General features: G+C 36.7%; 1 protein-coding gene across 1 annotated transcript in view; it reads right to left on the bottom strand.

Annotated features, from left to right (window-relative positions):
- Window positions 1-25112, bottom strand: part of LOC125226809 (nephrin) — a 790592-nt gene that overhangs the window by 85559 nt on the left and 679921 nt on the right. The window contains exons 12-13 of the mRNA XM_048130914.1: window positions 24865-25006; window positions 9495-9649 (exon numbers count right to left, since the gene is read on the bottom strand). Of these exons, the coding sequence (XP_047986871.1) occupies window positions 9495-9649; window positions 24865-25006 (297 nt within the window). The remainder of the gene's footprint in view (window positions 1-9494; window positions 9650-24864; window positions 25007-25112) is intronic.

Below are 25112 nucleotides of genomic sequence, written 5' to 3' on the forward strand. Positions count from 1 at the left end.
GCAATATTATGGTATCATGGAGCTGATTTGATGATGGAGCAGAAAGGTGGTCATAGGCACTCTGTTATGAAACGTCGTATCCCCATCGAGTAAGGGGTTTTTAAAAACGTTTCGGAGAGCAAAAGATGACTGTTGAAAGAAAGGTACAGTCGGCGAAAAAAGCTTGTGCCAAAAATGACATTTTTGCAAAAAAACATTTCAAACATTTATTTACAAAGCAGAGTAACTCCAGAATTTAATTACAGCGCATCACTACCGCGTCCTTGAATCAAAATTACACCACAATAACGACGCGACTCGAACTCTCCCGGAATCTCCATTACATGCTTCAAAGAAATAGTCGACATACCCCTCCGCTGATTAGCTGCGACACCCAGGCTTGACACACTGATTCGAACCAACATTGATATGAGAATGATATCAAACTTCTTTCATTCAGTTATCGCGTTTCTTGCTCGTACTTTTTTATTAACTCTAATCAGTCTCAGACATAGGTTAAATTAAAATAGTTATTTGTTATACAAGGGGGCAAAGTTGTACTTTAACGCCGAGTGTGGAATTGAAAAACGAGCAAGTGAAAGGATTCTATAGTTGAACCACGAGCGAAGCGAGTGGTTCGAGAATAGAATCCTGAACTTGCGAGTTTTTTAACACACGAGAAGGAAAATACATTTGCACCCGAGTGTAACACAAAACTTTTCCCCTCACTATAGCGAGGAAACTACAACGCAAAAAATGCGTTTATCACTGCTTCCAGTAGTTCTACAGGTGGTAAATCATCTTTATTACTAGATTCACACACTTTTATCAATTTTAAAGCAGTTAATTTGACTTTATTCAAGGTCAAATTACTTTACTCACTAGTGGATAAAATGCGTTTTTACCCGCTGGTATTAAAGGACAAAACAAAACACTTGTTTCCGAGCTAGTGAGGGGAAAAATAAATTAATGCTCAATGTCGTCTGCCAACAAACCACAAAGTGGTTTGGCAGAAGATATGTAATAGGGTTAAGCTTTACGTTCTGAATAAACGTTTTATTTTTTTTTTTTTATTTTATGTTAATGTAATAGTAAGCCATATACCTAGTTTTAATATTTATTAACCTCTTTCAAATCTCGTAAGTTTAATTTTTGTTATTAATATGTACTAACGCGATCGCTTGGACAGGTCTCCACGGAAGACCAGCGTCAAGTTACCTGGTAGGTAACTTGACAAAATGCTGAGGGGAGACCTTCAGTGACGTTAATATAATACCTATTAATGTGTATCATAGACGTAAGGAATATTGTTAACGTCCTGAATAAAAATATTGTCTTTCTTATAGGATAGGAGGAAAACGAGCAGATAGGTGTAGGTGTACGCTCTTTTCTTGAAGATTTGAAGGTCGTATCGGTCCTGAAATACCGCAGGCGACAATTCATTCCACAGTTTAGCAGTACGGGGCAGGAAGTTTCTGGAGAAACGCACAGTTGAGGACTGTCAGGCATCTAAATAATGGAGATGGAAATGTGACATGATTATCTACCTACTGAATGTGATTTAGGGGGTAGGAGGAGATTACTAACTTATGGAATTTTCAGTAGAAGTAGCAGAGACAGCTCCTTCCGTCCTTGCTTCGCGTCCTTGTTAGTCTTACTTTTTCTTCCTGTATACTTCAATAATAGTAAGTAATGCAGACGTTTTTTATTATTCACCAAATATTGGTGGGCAACAAAGAACCCAACCAAGTTACGTAGGTTGTTTTTCATATGTTGTCAGAAATGTTCAAACGTATTTTTAATTTCTGGGTATTAGGTACTTATATTTTAACCCACACGGGCGAAATCACACTTTAATGTTTGTTTCCTAAGTATAATAAGTCCTTACTTGTACATAAGAGCTGCGGGTGAGACACACGAGATAACTAGATAAAATAATTATCCAAGGTCAATACGGGTAAGAAGGTGTGGCCTTCACATTAGACCTTTTTACTCATAGTCACAGGTGTTTTTTCGAGTTCATACTTTTGCTAACTTATTATTCTCGGTTAATGGTAAACGTATGAACTTTTAATAAACACTGATCATTGGTTTAAATAGGCCAAATGTGAAAGCCAGACACACTTATTCTTATGACACACTTAACCATAATATATTAACCTTTTTTTTTTAATCAGTGTACCTGCATTCGAATCGACCTAGCCTTTTTATCTATATTAAAGTCCGGGGTAAACTATTTGGTCTCAAATTGAAGATCTTAGGACACGGACTTTACCTGCTAGACGGAGCGTATGAAAGGAATTCTGATTCACTCTACTTCTAAGCGCTCTCAAACAGCAAACTGTTTGAATTCTGCTTCTATGTTTTCTGATATCCGTTCGTTTAATTTATAGTTTTAAGCGACTAAAAGATATATTATGGTTTTGAACCCGTTGCGATCTTGATTAGTTTCTGGTTATTTTTGTATTTAAAACTAGTTCCATATTCTGTTCCCCGACTTCTTGAAAGATCTGGGAATATCTTAGAAAGTATTATTTCGTAAAATTGAGACTCGAATAATAATATAATGAATGGAAAAATCGAGGAAACTTTTAAAAACCCTAAAATCACACGTTTTTGTAGTTCTTTAATTTGTAGTAATTTAGTTATTTTTGTTCTCTTATAACTTAGTAGATTGTTTTTGGAAACCAAAAATTTGTACATGATTGCTGAACTTGTCTTACCCACATCACAAATAGTGCAATCATAGAGCTTGAAGAAACAAAATTTAAGTCCGATTATTTTGAAATATACTTCGGTGAAACACTTGAAACTCTAGGCGCGCACAAGAATTTCGCAAAAATCGCGAAGCGTCTGGCTAAAGTAACCGGTGACCAAAGAGCTGGCGACTTCCTCGCACAACGTATCAGCGACACAGCGAGGAAATGTCACCAATGTGTAAATATAAGCTCGCTTTTAAGTTTTATGATTAGTATTAGTTTCCAAAAGGTATCTGTACAATGCGGGATCTATGGAACGTAATTAATACCTTAGGATGATCTGTCACGCCGATACCTAAAGGTGTTAGACTGTTTGTATTCACTCTCAGATCAAAGATAGTTTACGATCCTATTCCCTTAATGCTCCTGCCAATTTAATCAGGGCTCACTAGATTCAGGCTGTTTCCTTATCTTTAGATTAGTTTTGATGTCGTAACTGATCTTTGAACTGAAATACAGAAGTTTATGTCAATCATCAAAGTTCGGAAATTTTGTTGATTGAAACTATCGTAATTCTCTTGTTAAATTTTAAATAAGAGTAGGTACTTTAAACATTAAATAAATGTCATATACAAAGAAAAAGTGACCAAGGCCTCCAAGTGTTCCGAGCTGGAATCGAACCAGCGTACTCCGTTAACCGGACGGATGCCTGTAAAACCACTCAGTCATCGGATCACGAAAGCAAGGGTCGAAATTTCCAAGTATATGACACAATTACCGAAGGCTTATACAAATTAAAATACTTTCAAATGAGAATAATTTGTTCTAAGATGAGTAGGTACTTATTATACAAAAGTGAATTCACGTTTATATTTCACAGAACATATGTAAAGATTGGGTACATATAAAATTGCTACCTATGTTTATATAAAAAGCAAACGTAAGCAAGATCATATCTTAGATAAATATTTGTATGTGTAGGTAAGTTTCAAGTAAGTTTTCCCAATAACTTATTTTTAACCCCCGACGCAAAAACGACGGGGTGTTATAAGTTTGACGTGTCTGTCTGTCTGTGTGTGTGTGTCTGTCTGTGGTATCGTAGCTCCCGAACGGATGAACTTGATTTAGATTTAGTTTTTTTTTTGTTTGAAAGCTGAATTAGTCGGGAGTGTTCTTAGCCATGTTTCATCAAAATCGGTCCCCTATGTCAGGGGTTTTTTCAAAATTTTACTTTTTACACGTACTAGAGTTCGTTACGAAAGGCCCTGCAGTTTACTCACGATTATTAACTAAGGAATATTATGTATGAAGTGACACTCTATAGGCTTACTTATTTATCTAAAGCAAGCCTGAAGGCAGGCCTAAAGGGTGTCACTTGCAGAACTTCGGACCGTCAACATCAGCTCCTGAGGATGCCTCGTAGAGAGGCGAAACACGTGTCGAGTTTTGTATTTTTGGTGGTGGGTTGTTATATTTATTTGCGTATTTATTTTTATTTTTGCGGTGGGAGGGTGGGAAAATTAATTGCATGTAAAAAAGTACGCAAGTATAACGGGTTAACACTGATTGACTTGCACGTTATCAATTCGCGAATTAGCAAAGTAATGTTCTAGTTTACGAAGCCTAAAGGCAACAATAAGAATTCCGCTTCCGAAATTTGTCTTTGTGACATCTTAGGAACGGGTTGTAAAGTCATCGGGAATAATCCAAAGAATGACTGAGTGAAAGTTGCGGCATGCTACTCGCTCACTAACGAGCGAGGCTGTGTTGTTATTACTTTGAAAAGCGAACCAGTTGAGTTTGGAAGTGCCAGTATAGCCAGACCTCTTACGCGTTTTGAACGACAAGTAGGTCACAAAATTAACGCTTAAAAAGTATACAGGTAAGTGTTTCAAATACTTTTTTTAACTTTAGTAGTTTTCGCTCGCGTTAAGTTCGAAAATGATCCATACAAACTTCCACCCCCCATTTTAGGGAAGTTAGGGGTTAGAAAGAGACAAAAAGTAGCCTATCTCACTCTATATCCCTTCAACTATCTCCACTTAAAAAATCACGTCAATTCGTCGCTCCGTTTTGCCGTGAAAGACGGACAAACAGACACACACTTTTCCATTTATAATATTAGTATGGATTTGAACTAGAAATTGAAATAATTTTGATAGTCCGTATCTGAGACTGAAAAGGGTTGAAGGTCGGATTTTTCTCTTATAATTTTCTCAAAAAGCATGCATCCTAGAGAAATGGTGATTACAAAATAATAAAAGATGTGTTCGAGACATTCATTCTTGAATGGAAGTTAACTGGGGGCTTTCAATTTTATCGTGATCGACATACTTGATACACAAACGACCGGTCAGGCTCAGTCGGTAGTGACCCTGCCTGCTAAGCCGCGGTCCTGGGTTCGAATCCCGGTAAGGGCATTTATTTGTGTGATGAGCACACATATTTCTTCCTGAGTCATGGATGTTTTCTATGTATATAAGTATGTATTTATCTATTTAAGTATGTATATCGTCGCTTAGCACCCATAGTACAAGCTTTGCTTAGTTTGGGGCTAAGTTGATCTGTGTAAGGTGTCCCCAATATTTATTTATTTTATTTATTTATAAAATACTAGGCCATGTTTAGTATTATATTCGTATGTGGAGATCTAGAATTAATTAAGCGTAAGCTCGGGTAAGTAATAAATATTTAATTGTTAGCGCTTGACAAGCGATTGGAATATCAGACTAGGAACTTGCAGCTAGAAATATTCCAAGATTTCATCAAATATTCCCTTTCCCCGCTACTTTTGTGCTGACTTCTCCATTGTGCTATAAATTACACTTTGCAAATACGTAGCTTTACGTATCTAATACATTACTAAATGTGTACAGAAATAAAATTATTTATATATGAATCTAAGTAGGTACGAGAGTAGGTAAGGTCAATACGGTTACATGTGTCATAAGGTGAAGTGTGTCTGGCTTTCACTGGATTTTTTTCCATTTTCAGTTTCATTTTCATTTTCATGTGCGATATGTGTGACTACATGAAAATTTCATTTGTTTCTCAGTTGGATCTTCTACGTAATAATGCCTTATAATGATCAGGCATTACCATCAGGCTAAGCAGCATTATATAATACTAGCTTTTGCCCGCGGTTTCGCTCGCGTTAGAAAGAGACAAAAAGTAGCCTATGTCACTCTCCATTCCTTCAACTATCTCTAGTTATAAAATCAAGTCAATTCGTCACTCCGTTTTGCCGTGAAAGACGGAGAAACAAAACACACACACTTTCTCATTTATAATATTAGTATGGATACATTATAAGCGCGTTAGAAAGAGACAAAAAGTAACCTATGTCACTCTCCATCCCTTCAACTATCTCTAGTTATAAAATCAAGTCAATTCGTCACTGCGTTTTGCCGTGAAAGACGGAGAAACAAAACACACACACTTTCCCATTTATAATATTAGTATGGATACATTATAACTATTATAAGCTTATTCGACCAATGGCTCTATGCCCTCTTGTATCGTTTACTTTACGACAAGCTCTCATACTATACCCGTGTACAGTGAGCGCCGTAAATCCTTATTACCGGCGCCTGCAGCGGCACTTTCAATATTTACCTTTACGGCTAATACAGAGACTGCACGGCAGCTTGTCTTTGGGATTATTTCTTTTTAGTTTTTTTTAAATCGATGTAAAAATGTTGGTGGGCCATTTTTTTCGAAGTTGTCCACCCCACTTTTTTTTTGGATTTAGACATTTTTATGTGGTTTCCACACAGAATCGCGAGCTGTTTCAATTCTAATAGGAAAAAAAAGTGTCCCAAGGTTTTTTTCCCATTCCGTTACCATTTTTTCATACATTTTCTATGGCGGTAACGGCCTATGCTCAGCAGTGGACGATAAAGGGCTGACATGATGATGATGATGATGAATTAAAATAAACATAGGTATGTATATTTCTACTTTATCAAGAGAGTACCCGTTGAAATCCTCTTAGCCCTTATTTTAGCACCAACTAATGATTTCATTCTTAAGCCCTTTCAAGTATCTTTAGGCTCCTGTAGTACTCAGACATTCTGCAATAATTGGGACTAGCGATAATAGGCACTCTGCTATTCCTTCAGCAACGTACTGTAACCTTCGTGTCTTAGAAGGCAATGCACTCTTGGGCAGTAATTTCAAATTAGATGAGTTGTTTCGTTCGCTTACTTGAATAACGGTTTACTAAAATCGTTTTTTGATAATATTCATATTTTCTGAAATAATCGCTCCTAAAGGAAAAAAAAGTGTATGGGGGGGGGGGAGGCTCTAACTTTTGAGCCATATGTTTGAAAAATATGAAAGAAGCCACAAAAGTAGAACTTTATAAATACTTCCTAGGAAAATTATTTTGAACTTTATAGGTTCAGTAGTTTTTGAGAAAAATACAGAAAACTACGGAAGCCTACACTGAGCGTGGCCCGACACGCTCTTGGCCGGTTTTTTATATTTGGGGTAAAGCCTGACCAGAAATATATGACTATTGTTAAGAGGGCGCTGTTATTCTGATGTATGAGGTGACAGTTCAGTTTAGTACGAAGAAAATAGTTCTAATAAAATTCCGCAAGATGGCGCGTCGTCATATTTTTCTGGTCAAGCTTTAAATGAGCAGACGAATCACATAATGCTATGCTTTTACCATCGCTCATGGACATTTGGACGATCAATTTTTGTACCCTTTGTTAACTTATTGCGTAATGGTTAGGAGTGTTGGATGACATTGAGCAATATTAGTTTCTTGTACCAAACAATATCGATGTTTTAACTGTCAGCGATCTACTATGGGGATTTTTTGGTTCGTAAGATGTTATTATAGCCGAATGGCACAAACACTCGTAAATATCTATCGTACTACTCGTATCTCTCTGCGTTCACTTTCAGCGTTCCCACTGGCCGCATTCACACTCGATGGTCTGTCCAAACACACTACACTCACAGTGTCACTACGTTTGTTCAATTCTGACTTCAGTTTTCCATTGCGGCTTTAATTTGACGAGTCCGACTTGGCGTGCGTTTAAAACAAGCGATATAAAAATAGGCTATTCAAACTGTCGAGACAAAGTGAAGGTAGATTTGTTATTTTGTCCGTCGAACTTAAGAATAGTGGTGCACCACGGAACTATATCGTCATGTATGCTGCGATTTCCTTATTCGATTTAAATCGATTTTGCGAAGCAGTGGAAATTATAATTATGTTTTTATATTGTTATGAAACTATACATATAAAGTACGAGTAATAAGTAAATTTAACTTTAAAATAGGTTACAGTTACGGTATTAACGTTGAATTTGTGGTCGGCAGAAAAACAAATACAAACATAATACGCTCTATATTTATTATGAATAAAAATAACACTAAAAATGTGTTAATGGTTAATTATATTTATAAATTACTAAAAGTGGTAACAAATAACATGAGGATAATGAAGTGAGTACATGGTCGATTTTCTTAAAAATATTACGAAATATTAACTAGTATTAATACCTACCTACTAAAATCTTTGTTCCTGGCCTTAGGCAAATTATATACCTACTAGTGAATTGTTTGTCATCACACGAATACAGGTATATACTTACTTCATTTCACAACGAAGATGAACATCCGATATTTTTAACTTCGGCGGGCATCCCGCAAGCAACCTCCACAATCGATCGCATAGGTTACGCGGCGACAACGTTCCCATCACTAAAGTACACTCGTGACGTCATAGGCTCGACACAAAACGTTACACGCTCGGTTTCGCTGTTAATCGCCGAGCATTTTCCTTCTATCTTGATTTAGTTCTGTGGTATTTTCGATATTGTCCTCGTAATATCTCAAACTTAACCGAGTGACAAGCTTCAAAACTCAACTTGTGCCGAGTTCAGAAAATAAACCACTCCAAAGACAGTTCGAGTAACTTGGGACTCGAGTATTTGCGCTAAGCTAAATCTAGAATGGCCGTCTGTTGGGGAAATCTAAATAGGTAATAGGATTAAAATGTTGTACTTTGTACTTTCAAGTTTTACTGGTAGAACATGCACACTTCAGACATTGTGGGAGCTATATGATTTATGACTGTTGGGTAATCAATTCTTTCTTTTGTACATACATAGTATTTATTTCATGAATATACGCTACTTTTTAAGCCCCGACGCAAAAACGACGGGGTGTTATAAGTTTGACGTGTCTGTCTATCTGTTTGTCTGTCTGTCTGTCTGTCTGTTTGTCTGTCTGTGTGTGTCTGTTTGTGCCATCGTAGCTCCCGAACGGATGAACCGATTTAGATTTAGTTTTTTTTTTGTCCGAAAGCTGAGTTAGTCGGGAGTGTTCTTAGCCATGTTTCATGGAAATCGGTCTACTATGTCGCGGTCGGGGGTTTTTTCAAAATTTTAATTTTGTTGTTAGGTTATATTGCTTAACAAAATCCGTCAGATTGAAGTACAAAAATACTTTAGCAAAAAAAAATGTGCCGATTTTTGGACAGAAATTTCTTTGAAAGGTCTTTGATGTCGTCACGCACATAGCAGCAAGTGAGGACCCTACCCAAGGGTTCTGATCTCTTAACACCTCATCATTAAGTCGCGTGGGTGCACTCCGGCCCTTGACTGCGATGGCTTCGAAGCCCTCCTACTCAACCTCCGAACTGTCCATGAGGACTCCTTCCATAGATAGGTATATAATTGTAGAACATGATATACGTAACGGGAAAATTTATTAAATCTAAGTATTCTATCATGACTAATGACTATGTACAAGTTAAGGCACGCCCCTTCATCAAAGAATCTCTAAAGTACTGACCTGTTCTTTTCTCAGGATCTCTGAATAGCACGTCATCAAGCCGCGCGGGTGCGCTCCGGCCTTTGCCGTTGACCGCGACGGCTTCGAGCCGGAACCTCACGTCCCACTCCAAACCCCGCACTGTCCAAGACGGCTCGTCTGATGACAGGTTCACTCTGCAAAGAAAAGAACACCTTCTGTATAAATTCCATGGAGCACTGCTAGACCTATTTTCTTCTTTACATCCTGTTACCCTCTGCTGGGGCTCAAATCATATTTCTCCATTTACTCCGGTCTTGGGCCGTTTGGGCAACCTCCTCCCACCCCATGCCTAGCACCCTGAGCTCCTGCTGAACTGAACGACGCCAGGTCGATTTAGGGCGACATGGCTAGACCTATGCCCTCCTACATGTACGCGTACCATCGGCAACACTGTTAGCTGGAAATACAGTAGGAGATAGGGCATAGCGAATGTGAGTAAGGCTACCAGAGCTCAACGAGGGTGCGGTGTGCTGATGACGGGAGGACTTACGGAACTAAGTTGTTTCGTCTATTGTCCTGTGAGTCGTCGGCAACCCGAACCCTCCTTAGAGCTTGTACATTCCCAATGGGAATGTACAAGTTTCTAATGGGGTGGCAACGCGCATGTGACACTGTTTGAGTTGCAGGCGTCCATAGGTTACGGTGACCGCTTTACATCAGGCGGGCCGTATGCTTGTTTGCCACCGACGTAGTATAAAAAAGAAACAGTCAATTTGAATCCTAGGCCGCTAACCTTTTCACGGTAAACGTCGAAGTGACTTCTTTGACAAATACAGCATGGTGTCAATAAGACAGGATTCTAGAGTGGCCTAGGAATTGATTGACTGTACATTTGTAATCCTTATTAAAAGGGCATAAAGTCTACCGATGGTTAGTTAAGGGTGTTACTGCACTGAGAGAAATTTGCATTGTGAATTTAACAAGTTCGACTTGCTGCAGTTTATCCGTTTGAATCAGCCAAACGTATATTTAAAACAATATGTGTCAGGTTGTTTTTATAAAATCGACTGGTTGATTCAAATATATTGCCGATTCAAATGACAAGTAGCTTGTTGTTTACAAAGAGCACGTAGGCGCTATTTTAACCAAAAAACTTGTTGAACGAACATGAAAACTGGTTGTATTTTCTCTCAGTGTGTCGCGTGATTGTCGCTAGATGTCACTAATCTATGCCTATACAAATAACCCACATTTACTGATGGTTGGAGTTACACTTCCCTTACTTATTCCTCCATGCCCGAAATTACGTACCAGTAATCTACGAGTCCACTCGGGTATTCCGTAATTAAATTTCTATACAAAACGGGGTGATAAAAGGCGCCGTTTATTTATCCCCGCGCGCAGCTGCGGCAAATCCATCTTGTTACTTTTCGCCCCGGTCGTCAGTGCGGGCCTATGTTCACAAAGTATCGCGTAGTCGACTAAAAACTTGTCATGTACTCTTGACCTATTTCACAATGCAGACAATAGTCACCTGACATTGACAATTCGCCGTTCATTGCCTGTTCAAGAAAGAAATTTCGTGGCACTTTATTACTATTCTATGTCAGTGTAAAATTGTTTATTATCTGTGTGCTTTCGAATAAAAAATATTCTATTCTATTCTAAATATTGACACTGAGTAACCCAGAAATAGGTACAGAATTGTCAGTGTCAAGAGACAATATCACTGTAGTGAAACAAGCCACTGGAGTTGCAACTCTAGCTCTATCTTAGACAAAGTTGATGGACACGTACGCTTTCTCGTCTTCTTAAATTTTAATAATCATTGATGGTATAAACTAAATCTGATTTGTATTAATGGTTTATCACAAATGGGTAGATTGATACTTGGATAGCCTAAAAGCATGACCATTGACGAATAACTCCATTAGAATCGAGAAGATACTGAACTGGGCAGAAAGGATAGTTGATATTATTAGAACGACAGACTTTTTACAGCTTTGAACGTCACTTGCACGCTGGCACGTTGTAGTAGGTATGCCTACTTGAAAAATAAATAGGTATTTCATTTTTTTTTTTCATTTTCACTGGTGCGCTTTTAACTGTTTCACGTAGCCAATCTTTACAGCTAATGTGAGGCCACTTTTGCTGCATATCACCCATAATATTTATTTTTTTAATTACAAATATTGATTGCTACAGCAGCGTTAACTCGTCATAATTAGAGTATGTATGAGGGTATGTAGCCAAATTTTAATAACATAACTGCTGTGAGACACTCATACGTGTATATTTTACCCGACCCGAGACGACCATTCACGAGTAACCCAATTTTACATGTTTAATGTAGCCAAATGCAAAAACGCTCGTGATAATATCGTTAAACTCTGTCTTGTCAAGTCTGTCAGTAAATAAGAACAAAGAAAACTATAATAAGTATCCTTTTCTCTAGCACCCAAAAGAAAATAATGCATATAGTTTTCTTTGTTCTTATTTACTGACAGACTTGTTTGACAGGGTATATTTCTCCTCCGTATTAGCGCAACAGAGCTAGGCTACATTTCAGAGCTGATTTAACCCGGCAACTTTCAAATCAAGAGTGAACAGGCATCTTCTGGGCGAGCTCACTCCATCGTAGGCCACGTCTTTGCCTTTGGCTAGTCTGTGGCCAAGAGTGCTAGCCCATTTATAATAATAAAAAAAAAGACTGCGTTTCGATCGACATCTAGCGGCAATGATTGCGATTTCGGCTAGTACGGTTGATCTGTTAATCGCTATCGTTTATATTTATCATGTACAAGATGGCGATATACCGTACAAGTTGCATTTTTGGAAAATGCAACAACTACTCGTAAGTAGCTGTGATAGTAGCTAAGATTAAGGCCTTATTCCTAAAGACGAGCGTTTTTGCAAAATGTAAACTTTTTCATTCAAAATAAAGAAACTATAAATTATTATTAAAAAAACTGATAATGTTCCTAAAATAATATATCTTAAGCTAGATAATCATGGGATAATATTCTAAAATATGTCTGTTTATACTTCATAATAATCAGTTTTTTCGGAAGACGTTTTCAAATTTCGTAGTGAGATAACACGTTTCAAATCGTGATAGTCTAGCTACAATGTTCAAAGCCCTTATGAATAGCACCCGTGTATAATATCGGGACAGATAAAAACCCGCACCTGTGCGAGATAATCGTGCTGTCAGCAACACCGCTAAATATTCAAATAACCACTCACGTCGTCAGGTCAAATGACGCAACTTTGGGGGCTTTTGTTTCTGAAAGACAATTAAAACGTGTCGCTCAGAGGCTTTAATATGAGTTTCATGTTTTAGAATGTTACGTTACTTGATAAAGTAAACGTTACGCAACATGACTTTCATTGTATGGCGAAAGCGAACAATAAAAAAATACATAAATTATAGATAGATGGAATACTCTTTATTGGCACACCTCAGCAAAAGATAACAGTGGAGACAAAACAAATGATTATAAATAGAGGCAGACAACAGGCGGTCTTATCGCTAAAGAGCGATCTCTACCAGACAACCTTTGGGTAGCGGAAATAAAAAACATAATCAAAAAGAGTCGAAAGTGCTTCGAAATAAATAATCATAATTATTCTAATTTCCAACACACAAATTGAATAAACATACACATAATTAAGAGAATATAAATAGACTTACATAAACATACTTAAATTATTTAATTGAAATTGCGTATTAATTTTAAGTTAGGAGTTTTCATTTATTCTCTAAGAACAAATTAAATTACTTTCATAGGAAATATAATAATTTATGTTATTTTAGTAGGCACACTACTATTTTAACTATAAACTGAAATAAATGTGTTATAAAAAGAAAAAAATACCAAGGCCTCCAAATCTATATTCCAGCATTAGACACATGGAGGCCTTGGCCTTTGTTTTTGTATATGACATTTATTTCAGTTCATTTATTCTGTTAGATGACTTTTATGATTGTGAAATCAAAACCATTTTAAATATCTATGGATTTCAGATTTTTATATACAGCGTGTGGATTCCATACGGGCGAATAATGTAACCACTTATAGTATCTGATCGCACGAATCGTATATGATAATCATTTTGTTAAAAAGTGTTATCAATTAAGAGTAATTATTTTTTTTAATCTGACTAAGCGGCAATGTACGCCGTCCAACTTCATGTCAAATGACATAAACGTCATGTCGTAATGACGGTTAAGTAGGTACGGTAATTGATGTGGACGTAATACATTGCGTTCTGAATTATTACGTATGAAAAAAAAATTCATTTATTAAAAAAAAATGTAATTAGGCTCCTTAGGTCCGATACTAAAGGTTATCAAAATATTCGCCCGTATGGAATACACACGCTGTATAATTGTACTTACCAACTACATCGTAGTTGTGGAATTCAATCGAATATAGAGAGTAGGTCAAGTCAAATTTAAGTTAATATTCCGGAGTAAAATCACAGAATACATTAGTACAATAAAATGTAGAAGATCGCACAGGGTGTGTGCACAAATGCACCCAGTTCTGATTTTTGCTACCGTAGAAAACATTCCAAGTTTTCATACACCGTATTACATATTGTATGTGAATACTCATTTCACCGCAGATGGCGCACCTGACACCCGTTCAAATAAAGCGCTCCCTATCCCGCAAAGTTCTCGATCAAAAGTTGGCATTATTATGCAACTTGCCTGCGGTGCCCGGGGGAATATTCTGAAGCAAACTGGTTGCGTAGACAGGATACCAATCGTACACGCTTTTATATTAGTACAAGTATAGAACTCACTGCTTTCACAAAATGCCGCTTTTCATAATACCTTTTTTTTTATCGAGGGGAAATACGTTACGTATACCATCACACTCATCCCAGGCGCAGGGAATGGCCTGGCGCCGTAGTCGTATGGCATTTTTCCGACGGAAAACGAAAAGAAAACGCCGTTCCTGCCATTCGGCTACGTACCCAGAGTATGTAGCCGAATGGCACAAACGCTCACGAAACGAAACGCTCGTAGATATCTATCTCTATCGCTCTTGCGTATTGGCGCGACAGAGCCAGACTGCCTTTCGTTTTCGTTTCACGTCGCAGAAATGCCATTCGGCTACGGCATCAGGGATGGTTATGTGGGACTCCCATATAGGCTAATGAGACCCATGGTTTAGCCACTAATAAAACCCCTCGACAGGCACGTTTTGGCACTCCTCCGCAACACTTTTTTTTTCATAATACCTACATTAACAAATGGACCGCACGCGAGCAGTAGACAGTTGTAGCTCGGCGAAAGAATCGCGGCCACTGGTCTCACTAATAGGGAGAAATATCGGGGATACGCGGAGAGGATCGTCAGCGATTGTGCCCTTGGCTACCCTGATCGAATAAACAATAGGCTGAATAAGTAGTTGGCACGTGTATGTGACAATCGTCACGAGTACGAAATTTAATTCATAACCTTCATTTTGATTAGAAAAGTTTTGTGTAACTCTGTCAAGTTACTATTTCAATAAAGTTATGAAATGTGAATTATTTGGTCCTATCATTTGAAAATAGAAATAAAATTTTCATCATAAAATACTTTTTTTTATACCACGTCTGGCAAACAGGTATATAATACGGCCCGCCTGGTGGAAAGCGGTCACCATAACCTCTGGACGCCTGCAACTCAAGGGGTGTCACATGGGCGTTGCAGACCCTATAGAAACTTGGACACTCCTTTTTTGAAGAACCCCATACCGTATTTATTAAAAGTTTAACACTACTACGTTTCGTGCATGCGTGACTACCGATGCGCGACTAGTGAATGTAAGACATGTTTATTTGATAGTTGACAGCTGTTAAGTACTATGATATTGATATATCATCCAACGACCTGTTAATCAAGCGTAGTCAATGTAGTATTTCCTGGCTTTATCTTGAAGTACTTTCAATCTTGAAAAGAGGCATTTATACAATGCATTTATCTCAGACGACCTTTTTATATACACGGTGTAATATATGTAAAAACTGACAGATTTTAACGACGCATTTTTGAGGGCAAAATAAAGATAAAATGTTATATGACGTCAAGCAAATTTCGCCAAAAAATAAAAAAATAAAAATCTAAAAAATACATTTTCGCAATGAGTCACTTTACAATGAGTTACTTTTTGATATCTATTAACGAGGATAGTTAGATTATGTCCTATAACGGCATCATCGGCGATTTATCCTGAGAAACCATCGAACTGCCGATATCGGCAGGACGCTTCCGACCATTTTTGGCATGCTGGACCCCCCCCCAGTTGTCGGCTGATAATATTTGTTTGTGTGCGTATATAATGTAGGTGTACGTTTGTAGTAGTGTGCGTGACAAAAATGGCGTCTATTAAACAGCTGTCAATGATCGAAATTCAAATTAGTTGACAATTTCCATTGAAAAAAAAAGGTTGTAATGCTACGGTCCGAATTGCGGATATAAGTATTTTTTTTAAATACACCTAACTCTGAAAGTAGGCGAAATCCAGAAAAGTTTATATGACATTTTACTCTTCTAATTTGATGAGGAATACGCTGTTAAAATTATTCGGTTAAAAAAAAAAATGTTACACCGTGTATAAGTAATTTAAAATATTTTGGACTTCAAAGACTAGCATAAGGTAATTAAGAGCAAGTAGCAAACGCAAAACAAAATCCCTGTAATTAATATTCTCTGCGACCTTGAAAACCCTTCCTTTGAATAAATTGTGGGCCAATCTGCGCGGCCGAGTTGGGAATATACAATTTAGTAAATTAAAACAAAATAATTATCTTTATTTACATGAACATATTTACATAATTATATAAGAAACTAAGACTAAACTTAAAAACCAGCTAAAGTCTAAAATAGGCCCTTGAGGCATTGTACCAAGGATACTGGCGACATTTCCTCGCTGTATCGCAATGGTGATACGTTGTGCGAGGAAGTCGCAAGCTATTCGGTCACCAGTTACCTCAACCAGACGCTTCGCGATATCTGTGAACAACTTAATTAGTAAATTTAATTTAAGACCATTTTCATGATAATGTGCGAAACAGAGCATTTCGCTGGATGTTTTTTTTTCTTCTTAAGAATCAGGAGCAAGCATTACTAACCATTGAGGGAAAAATAGTGCTACCTATATTATGAAATAAATGTCTTTTCTCAAACATGCAATGAAATGCCTTTACGTTCCTTATAATGGACTCGAAAGTATCGCTTTTTGGGCACAACAACTCGAGAGGCCTGAAAAAGGATTTCATACTACTTTTCAGACCTAGGCCTAACAAAGTAACTTTTTTTTTCTAAAGGACAGCAGGTGACGTTCATTAAGTACCTATATGAAAATTGTACTTATTTCCTCACCTCATTATGTCTGATATTCAGTTTAGAAAGTTACATATTTCATTGTTGTAGAAGTTGTAGAACACTATTATTTCTCTATAGGTAGAAGTCCTACAGGTATTTAATTAACCTATGTATGTATAATGTAGTAGTATTAGTTTTAGTTTTGTACTTCGTTCTAGGTTAATTTTTATTCTAAGTTTTGTTTTAATACTAATGACACATGTATTATTAACTTCGGTTACCGCGATAGTTACTCATGAAATAAAACTATGGAAACGGATTAAATCGCGTATAATGAATTTAAAATACATCCCGACGTTTCGAACTCTTTACATCTGATAATGGAACAAGCACGATGAAGGCTGTGAGGCATTTGTGTTGTATGGTGTTGGACATTTGCAGTTTGTTTCTTTGTCAATTTTGTGTAGATTAATTGGTTAATTATTTTTTAACAGAGTAATGGTCAATTTTTTGAATATTGTATAACTAGCTTTATTAATAGTGTGTGAACCTGCCTTAGAAATCTATATTATTTGTGGTCATGGTTCGTTAATATTTCTTGTAAGTGGGTAGCTTTTGCACATTTTAATTTTTCCTCAGTCACCCGTTGACCACGAACGCTGTAAAGAGTTCGAAACGTCGGGATGTATTTTAAATTCATTATACGCGATTTAATCCGTTTCCATAGTTTTATTTCACATGTATTATTATTAAAATACCTGATGTTTGAAATACCAATAAAATCAAAAACTGTATGATAAAAAAAAATGTATACGGTAACTTTGTTAGTCGCCTCATTAGAACAAAATTGATTTAATTACAAAAACTGACCTACTTACCTGTTTCACAACATAAATTTCCTTTGAAATTTCCCTTTTACTTATGTGTATGGCATTCCTCTCCATAATTAACGTGGATAAAGTTTAATGAGGCTGCTTCGGGACATTTTTGCGCTGCCTGGAGGCTAAACATGATGAGTCCGACAGTATATTTCCCGCCAGAAAGAGTACCCTATAATTAACATGTTAGAAAAAGACGGGGAGTCTTTTTTTTTTATACTACGTCGGTGGCAAACAAGTATACGGCCCGCCTGATGTAAAGCGGTCACCGTAACCTATGGACGCCTGCAACTCAAACACTGTCACATGCGCGTTGCCACCCCATTAGAAACTTGTACATTCCCTCGCGGGCGAGAAATCGCGCCCTTCATATGCTTGGCCTGTTGATGTTGGCGCGCTTCGAAGCTCAAAAGGCATATTCTATAACTGGAGAAGGACATTCAAGCGAGTGCTGAATGCCGTTTTAAAAATCACAGTATAACTGAATCAATGAGTAACGCAACGTATGTAACTGTTAAAATGGTAATTTAATTATTAACTTCGATATAAAACTAATTCAGTATTTTAAGTTCAATAATGCCTTACGTAAGGATCTTTATCTCAATAGGCTAGTTTCCTACTACTCAAATCGGCTTCTTTTTAAGAACTGTCAAAACGATTTGCAAATATGGAATTACTATAAGATACTAAGGAGTGACGTCACGGTAAATTCATTTAATATATATCTTTCTCTTACACTTATAAAATAGAAATTAGGTATGTTAAACATTACCATTATTCATATTTTTCTCCTGAATATTTGGTGCTTTATGCACTGCATAAAATATTTTTCCCCTCACTAGCTCGGAAACACGTGTTTTGTCCTTTAATACCAGTGGGTAAAAACGCATTTTATCCACTAGTGGGTAAAGTAATTTGACCTTGAATAAAGTCAAAGTAACTGCTTTAAAATTGATAAAAGTAGTTGAATCTAGTAAGAAATATGATTTACCACCCGTGGAACTACTGGAAGCAGTGATAAACGCATTTTTTGTGTTGTAGTTTCCTCGCTATAGTGAGGGGAAAAGTTTTGTGTTACACTCGGGTGCAAATGTATTTTACTTCTCGTGTGTTAAAAAACTCGCAAGTTCAGGATTCTATTCTCGAACCACTCGCTTCGCTCGTGGTTCAACTATAGAATCCTTTCACTTGCTCGTTTTTCAATTCCACACTCGGCGTTAAAATACAACTTTGCCCCCTTGTATAACAAATAACTATTATTCTAAGTATAGGAAACTAGCCCATTTCACACGTACATAGTATAGAAATATTTTATAGTAATTAGGACTTGAGCTCGCTTAGTAATCTCTAGATGAATATGCAATATGATGTGCCGGTTTATCCTGGACCCTCAATCAATGAATTGATTCAATTAATTGAATCCAATCTTAATTGGAATTTCATATAATCAGTACGCGATCCTCACGTAATTGGTACGTGAGAGAACATTAAAGGGCTCCAATGGGCTTTTGATTTATTTAAAAAGTATTTGTACAAAACAAAAACTGTTATTAAAATGGTCACTTATCAGGAGCACTTACCGTATAGGTATTAAAAATGTTGACGTATAGACAAAGATATAGCAGGATGACTTAAACAACCCGCTGTCTTGGAAAAGCTATAGAAACTATATATTACGTAGAAGTAGGAGATCTAGTATAATATACTCATTACTCATCCTTTATTTATTAGTAATATATATGTATATAGACAAGAAAAATATGATAGGCAACGTTCACATCCACATAATAATATTGCTCATGGGTCGCCTAATAAAATTCTGTATTCAAACATAAAAACGTTGAACAAGCATTATTTGAGTTATGTACTCGTATATAAAAATATTTGCTATTCCAAATAAATAAAATGATTTTGGATCAACCGCAGAGAATTAATAATAATTCTTGTAACATTCTCTAAAATTTTGTAAAATAACATTCGCCCGAGGACATCGTTACGTTGTATTAATTATGAACACTCCAAAACTCCACATTCGAAGTAGCTATTACACATAAATCATTATTATATAATGAGAGCTAGTAGCTCCGATACTGTGGAGTTCGGTTTGATATTACGTTTAACAAATAGTTATTTTTTTATTTACCTAGTTACAGGAAATATAAAAATTATTTTTAATTTAATTTAGTTTATTTTGATCGTATAGGTAATAAAATTGCGCGAGACCATTCAAATTTTGTTGATTTTTTTTTGCCCAAATTATGTAACTCTATCCAACGGCAGTTCTGCATCCATGGGCTCAAAGAAACATTGACAATATATTATAGCAAAGCAATGTTTCAGCCCTCTATAAAAATCTACAATAATTACAAATAAAACTTTTTTTTCCGTTCGGTACAAAAATAGTGTTTCATGCATTTGGATTTCAATAGTTAAAGTATAATAATTCTATATAAAATTAAACATAATTAGAGGATAAAATGTAAGCGAATTTTGTACTAAAACATTATCTTCGTACGAAGAACTTCAAAAATAATCCGACTAAACAAAACATATGCATTAGGCCTAGTAAAATAATATGTGCGCATGTCTCATCTCGTTACAGTAACATCCCTAATTGGTAATTCTTGTTACGTTGTCAAGTCATTATTCTGTCGTCGTACAACATTTTACAGTCAACCTAATTGAATCGGGCGAATCTCCCTTACAGAGACCACGGCTGGCAGAACACGTCTTGTGCATGCATTCTGCATAGTTAAATAATACTAATTAGCGAGAAGAGCCTTTTTGGATGCACTGAAAGTCAAGGAAATTCTTACTTGACTCTTATTCTTGAGGGTAGAATCTTCTTCCGTAGGAATTAAGTAAATTCCGTAGGAATTGAAAAAAAATCTCTATTATTTTTTCAGTGTTTTTCTATGCTAAACAGAATGACAAATAGTTAAATGTCTCATATAATATACCTATATATATTGTACAATGTAATTAATGTAAGCTGTCGCACACAAGTCAAATTTTATAATTGTATTTTGTATACCATTTGTAAATATTTGCATACTGTTTAAAACAGTCGAAAAAGGTGATACAATTTGTCTTTACCTTGCGTAGTGCCTTGGTCTCACCCAAGGCAGTATTTTTGATCTTTTAAATTTATCTAAGCGTAAGAACGTATTAGTAATTCAATGCTCTTTGAGCGTAAGTAGAATCAATTTGAAGTTTCTTGTTTGAAAGTTTCCAAAATAGTTTCTTGTTTCCAAAATAGCCACTTCAATTTGAAGTGGCTATTTTGGAAACAACCTTTCGCCTACACAAATCTTCGATATTTGAATCTTAGTTATAATCACTTTGTGGGCCTTTCCAGTACGGTACGTCGCTATTTTAGGCACAAGTGTTTACATTCAAAGTTCCAAACTATAGACAAAATAGACAGTGTATTTCTTGGTAATTTTTACTATAATTCATCAAAATTTATTGAGTAGGTTGCACGAAATCACAAATAAGTAGCTCGTTTTTGCTAGCCATATTCTGTCAAATTTAGTATGCCCGTATCTCTAATACCTGCCGCTAAATAAGACGTCAATTATGTTAGAAAACACGCAGATAACCTCCCTTTAAATTAGGACGAATGTGTTTGCCAGAATTATAGATTAGCAGCAGGCAAAGACATATGTAACTCCGAGTAGATGGATAAAGTCTAATAAAAAAACGTACCTCAAAGCTAGAGAAAAAGGTACGGTGGCCTAGATCACCTAGGCGTTACACCTTTGGGAAACGCTCGGCTGGATGGCGCTAATATTATTATTATATTATTATTGGACATTTTAACACATATCAAGCTAACAATATGGTCCAAATTGTCAAAACTGAGGTTCAAAAGTTTTAAGCTTGTGTCGAGAGTTGGCAGTCTATGCACTGTGATTACACATTTTACTTTGACAGTAACTCTCTATAATACTCGATCCTATTTGGTAGCAGGTATGCTATTTGAAAATGGCTGTTATTCGCAAAACCTTTCACAGGCTGTTCTATTGACGCACCAGTAACACTCTTTGTTATCAATTAAGTTTTACTGCGATGTCCGAAGAATCTTGAGAGATGGTATTCATGTAAGGTTAGTGCCAAACGAAAAGAAATGAAAATCTATAAACCCTCCGTAAGAAAACGAAATATCAATTTTGGTTGCTAAATGAGGAGCTCATTAATTTTTCAATTTTTTTTGCATAAACACCCAATATTGTAATGGCTATTGTGTGTGTGTGTTTTTTTTATAATTGATTGAATTTCTTTGTTTATTTTGTCTTCTTTTTTCTTAATTGTTTTATGTGTCGTTGGCGTACGTGGCGCCACTAAACTTAGATGTAGTCAGGTCCTTACAGAAAACCAGCGCGCATCATGCTGCGTGAGGGTCCTATTTAGCGTTCATTGTATGTTTTGTTTGCATGCCTTCTTTTTGTGTGTACTATGTTGTGACGTTAAATAAATGAATTCTATTCTATTCTACATATATACAAACAAATTGTAGAAAAATGTGTCGAACATTGACACTCCTTTAAATTAAGACGACTTTGAATCTAATCCAATTTTCCACGCGAAAAAGGATAAGTCCACAGCCGCCAGCCAGTTAAAGAATAGCCAGAAGTCTTGCCGAAATGACAAATATTTGACGCTAAACGCCGATGGAAACGCAGTCTGGCTTTGTCACGCCAACACGGAAGAGCGATAGAGACAGCTAGATATTATCATAAGCGTTTGTGCTTGGCTACGTACCCTGAAGTCTCGCAGGCCCAAATGGCGGGATAAAAAAGTTGTCGCCGGCGCTGGTCCCTCCCATTATGCGCTCTCATTAACGGGCTCCCGAGGGCTCCGGAATAGTACGGGAAATAAAATATAGCGAAGGGCTACGTTGTATGTTAAATTAATGATGTTTGCCTTTTAGCCACGGATGTTCGTGCAGGTACTAATTTGCGGAATAATGTGGGTTTGAGGAGCTTGGGAATTTTTACGAATGTTACGAGTAATATCTGGTCCCTTTGAGCAAGTATGTTAACTAACTGTCGGCGCTAAAACTAAAAGCGATTCCTCGTACTGGTATTTGGTTTGAGCCTGGACCAAGTTATTTGAAAAAAGTGTATACGTAGATTTTCCTTTTTTCACTTTTATGTTTTAAAAAATATATAAAAAAAAGTAGTTTTTGCAGGCATTTTATTCATAACTTGCAAATAATAAATAATAAATATTGTTCTTTGAAGTGAAATTTAGCAAGTAGAGTTTAAAAGACAGTCGAGTTGAAAAAATGATTTGGGTTCTGCATCTTTGTACGTATTTTACTTCAGGTGAAATCTAAAGGTTTTAGTCAACACTACGAGTACTGACACTTTTCGACGTAAGGTACAGCGGGGAAAATCTCTACGGGGAGACAAAATATGTAACTGGTCCATTTTTTCCATGTTTTACAATGTTTGCATTATTAAATAGAGTCTCCTCCTGTTATATGGTAGATGTATAGTGGATACATGTAGAACTCAACATCATAGTGTAATAATGAAAAAAAAAAAAATGGATTAGTTACATTTGTCCCGCTGTACCTTAAACCCACCTTACGTAAATGGCGACGGCGTTTATCGAGGACGAGTAACGAAAGTTACGACACTTAAAAAGGTGACAACAGTGTCACGTTAGAGCTTTTACACAGCCAAGAAAAGATAAAACGCCAGCTTTCAGCGCTGTCATGTAAGTTGCCAGGCATAAAGTTTTTTTTAAATATATTTTTTCATTAAAATATACTAAAAATACTTAGATTAAAATCTTACTAATAAATAAAACTAAATTATAACTAAATAACTACTTAAAAATAAACTTATAATAATGAATACTAATTAAATAATTAGAATATAATAGAAATAGAAACCAATTATAAAAAGAAAAAAACCATCTATCAAATCCGCCTGCGGCATGGTGCCCATTATGCTGGCGGCATTTCCTCGCTGTATCGCCAGGGCGACACGTTGCGAGACATACGCGCCAGCTCTGGGGTCTCCAGTAGATTCGATAAGCCGTGCCGACGGAGCGATATTTTTTGGGTAACCAAGTGTTGTTACATACATGTAACGACAAAATCTTTACCATATTTATTTACATGGAATACCGACAGAAACATAAGGTGCTAAGAACAGAAAAAATATTCGTGGGTTTCCTTTTGCGAGGTTTTCAAAGATTCTCGAAATTATAAATACTTAGATGAAGGATATTTTACATATCTACGATGGATTCTCAGTGTGTACTCAATAGAGTTGATATTACCACAAAAGGTAAAATTGATCTAATCATTTTCCCTACAGATTACATGTCTAAACAAAAATTCCGAGACATGCGACCTTCACTTATTCCGCCATCTAGTTAAAAACTGGAGCAGATATGCTGGAGTAACTTACCTTGGCACGCTCTCGCGCTCATAATAGACCTAAAACATGTCACATCCACGAATCCCGTATTATAGTTTTGGGAGCAGATATCTATAGGTAGGCTTTTGTTTAACAGATTGAGACGAAGACCAAAACTCAACTCAGAAGATTGTACCAAGAACGATTTAATACTAGACTGACAAAACCCATACAAAAAAAGCGTACCCATGAAATGTATGGATTTTTTAGGCTTAAAATTAGATGGCTGTATCGCAGCCTGAAAGTGGCCAAAATCATAAATTTTCCCCAAATATTTTTGCTTGTTTTTATTTTTTATGACATAATTATTTCTTTATTTTAAACTCATGATATCACGTCAATACACATTTTGAAAAAACAAATTGTAGGTATCTTTTATCTGATAGGTGGCGCTAAAAAATCGAGGTAAGATTCTTATTTCTACTCTTATTCTTATTGTACTATACAAACGGAACGAGTGGATCAGGCAGGTCACAAAACTTAAAGACGTGGTGGAGGAAATTGGACACAGAAAGTGGAGATGGGCTGGGCACATTGCCAGGATGGACCATAGTCGCTGGGCGAGACGAACTATGGTGTGGAAGCCCGCTAACACCCGCGGTCGCGGCAAGCCCCCCCTTAGATGGAGAGACGACATCTGCCAACTAGCTGGCGATAACTGGATGCGGATGGCAATGGACCGACAAGCGTGGAGGAATGGAGAGGAGGCCTATGTCCGAAGACGGGCGCTTTAGAGGCTGCTATAGATAGATACAAAAGATGTTGCTTACCTCGGCACGCTCTCGCCTGCAGAGTAGACCTGCAGCAGAAATGTCTGAGGCAAGCCACCATCGAAGCCGGCCAGGCATGCCACTTCTACTGATTCCGCCGTCTGATTCCATAACGAGCAGTTGCGAGGTGGATGTGGTTTGCCTGCACAAAGATTCGTGTTTAATTTAACCATAAAGGAATAAGGGAAGAGTTGTAACTCAATACATTAATGAGAGATAGTTTTATAGGCATAGTTAAGTGACATCTA

Source organism: Leguminivora glycinivorella, chromosome 6 (genome assembly GCF_023078275.1).
Source record: "Leguminivora glycinivorella isolate SPB_JAAS2020 chromosome 6, LegGlyc_1.1, whole genome shotgun sequence".
In the NCBI taxonomy this organism is placed as follows: Eukaryota; Metazoa; Arthropoda; class Insecta; order Lepidoptera; family Tortricidae; genus Leguminivora; species Leguminivora glycinivorella.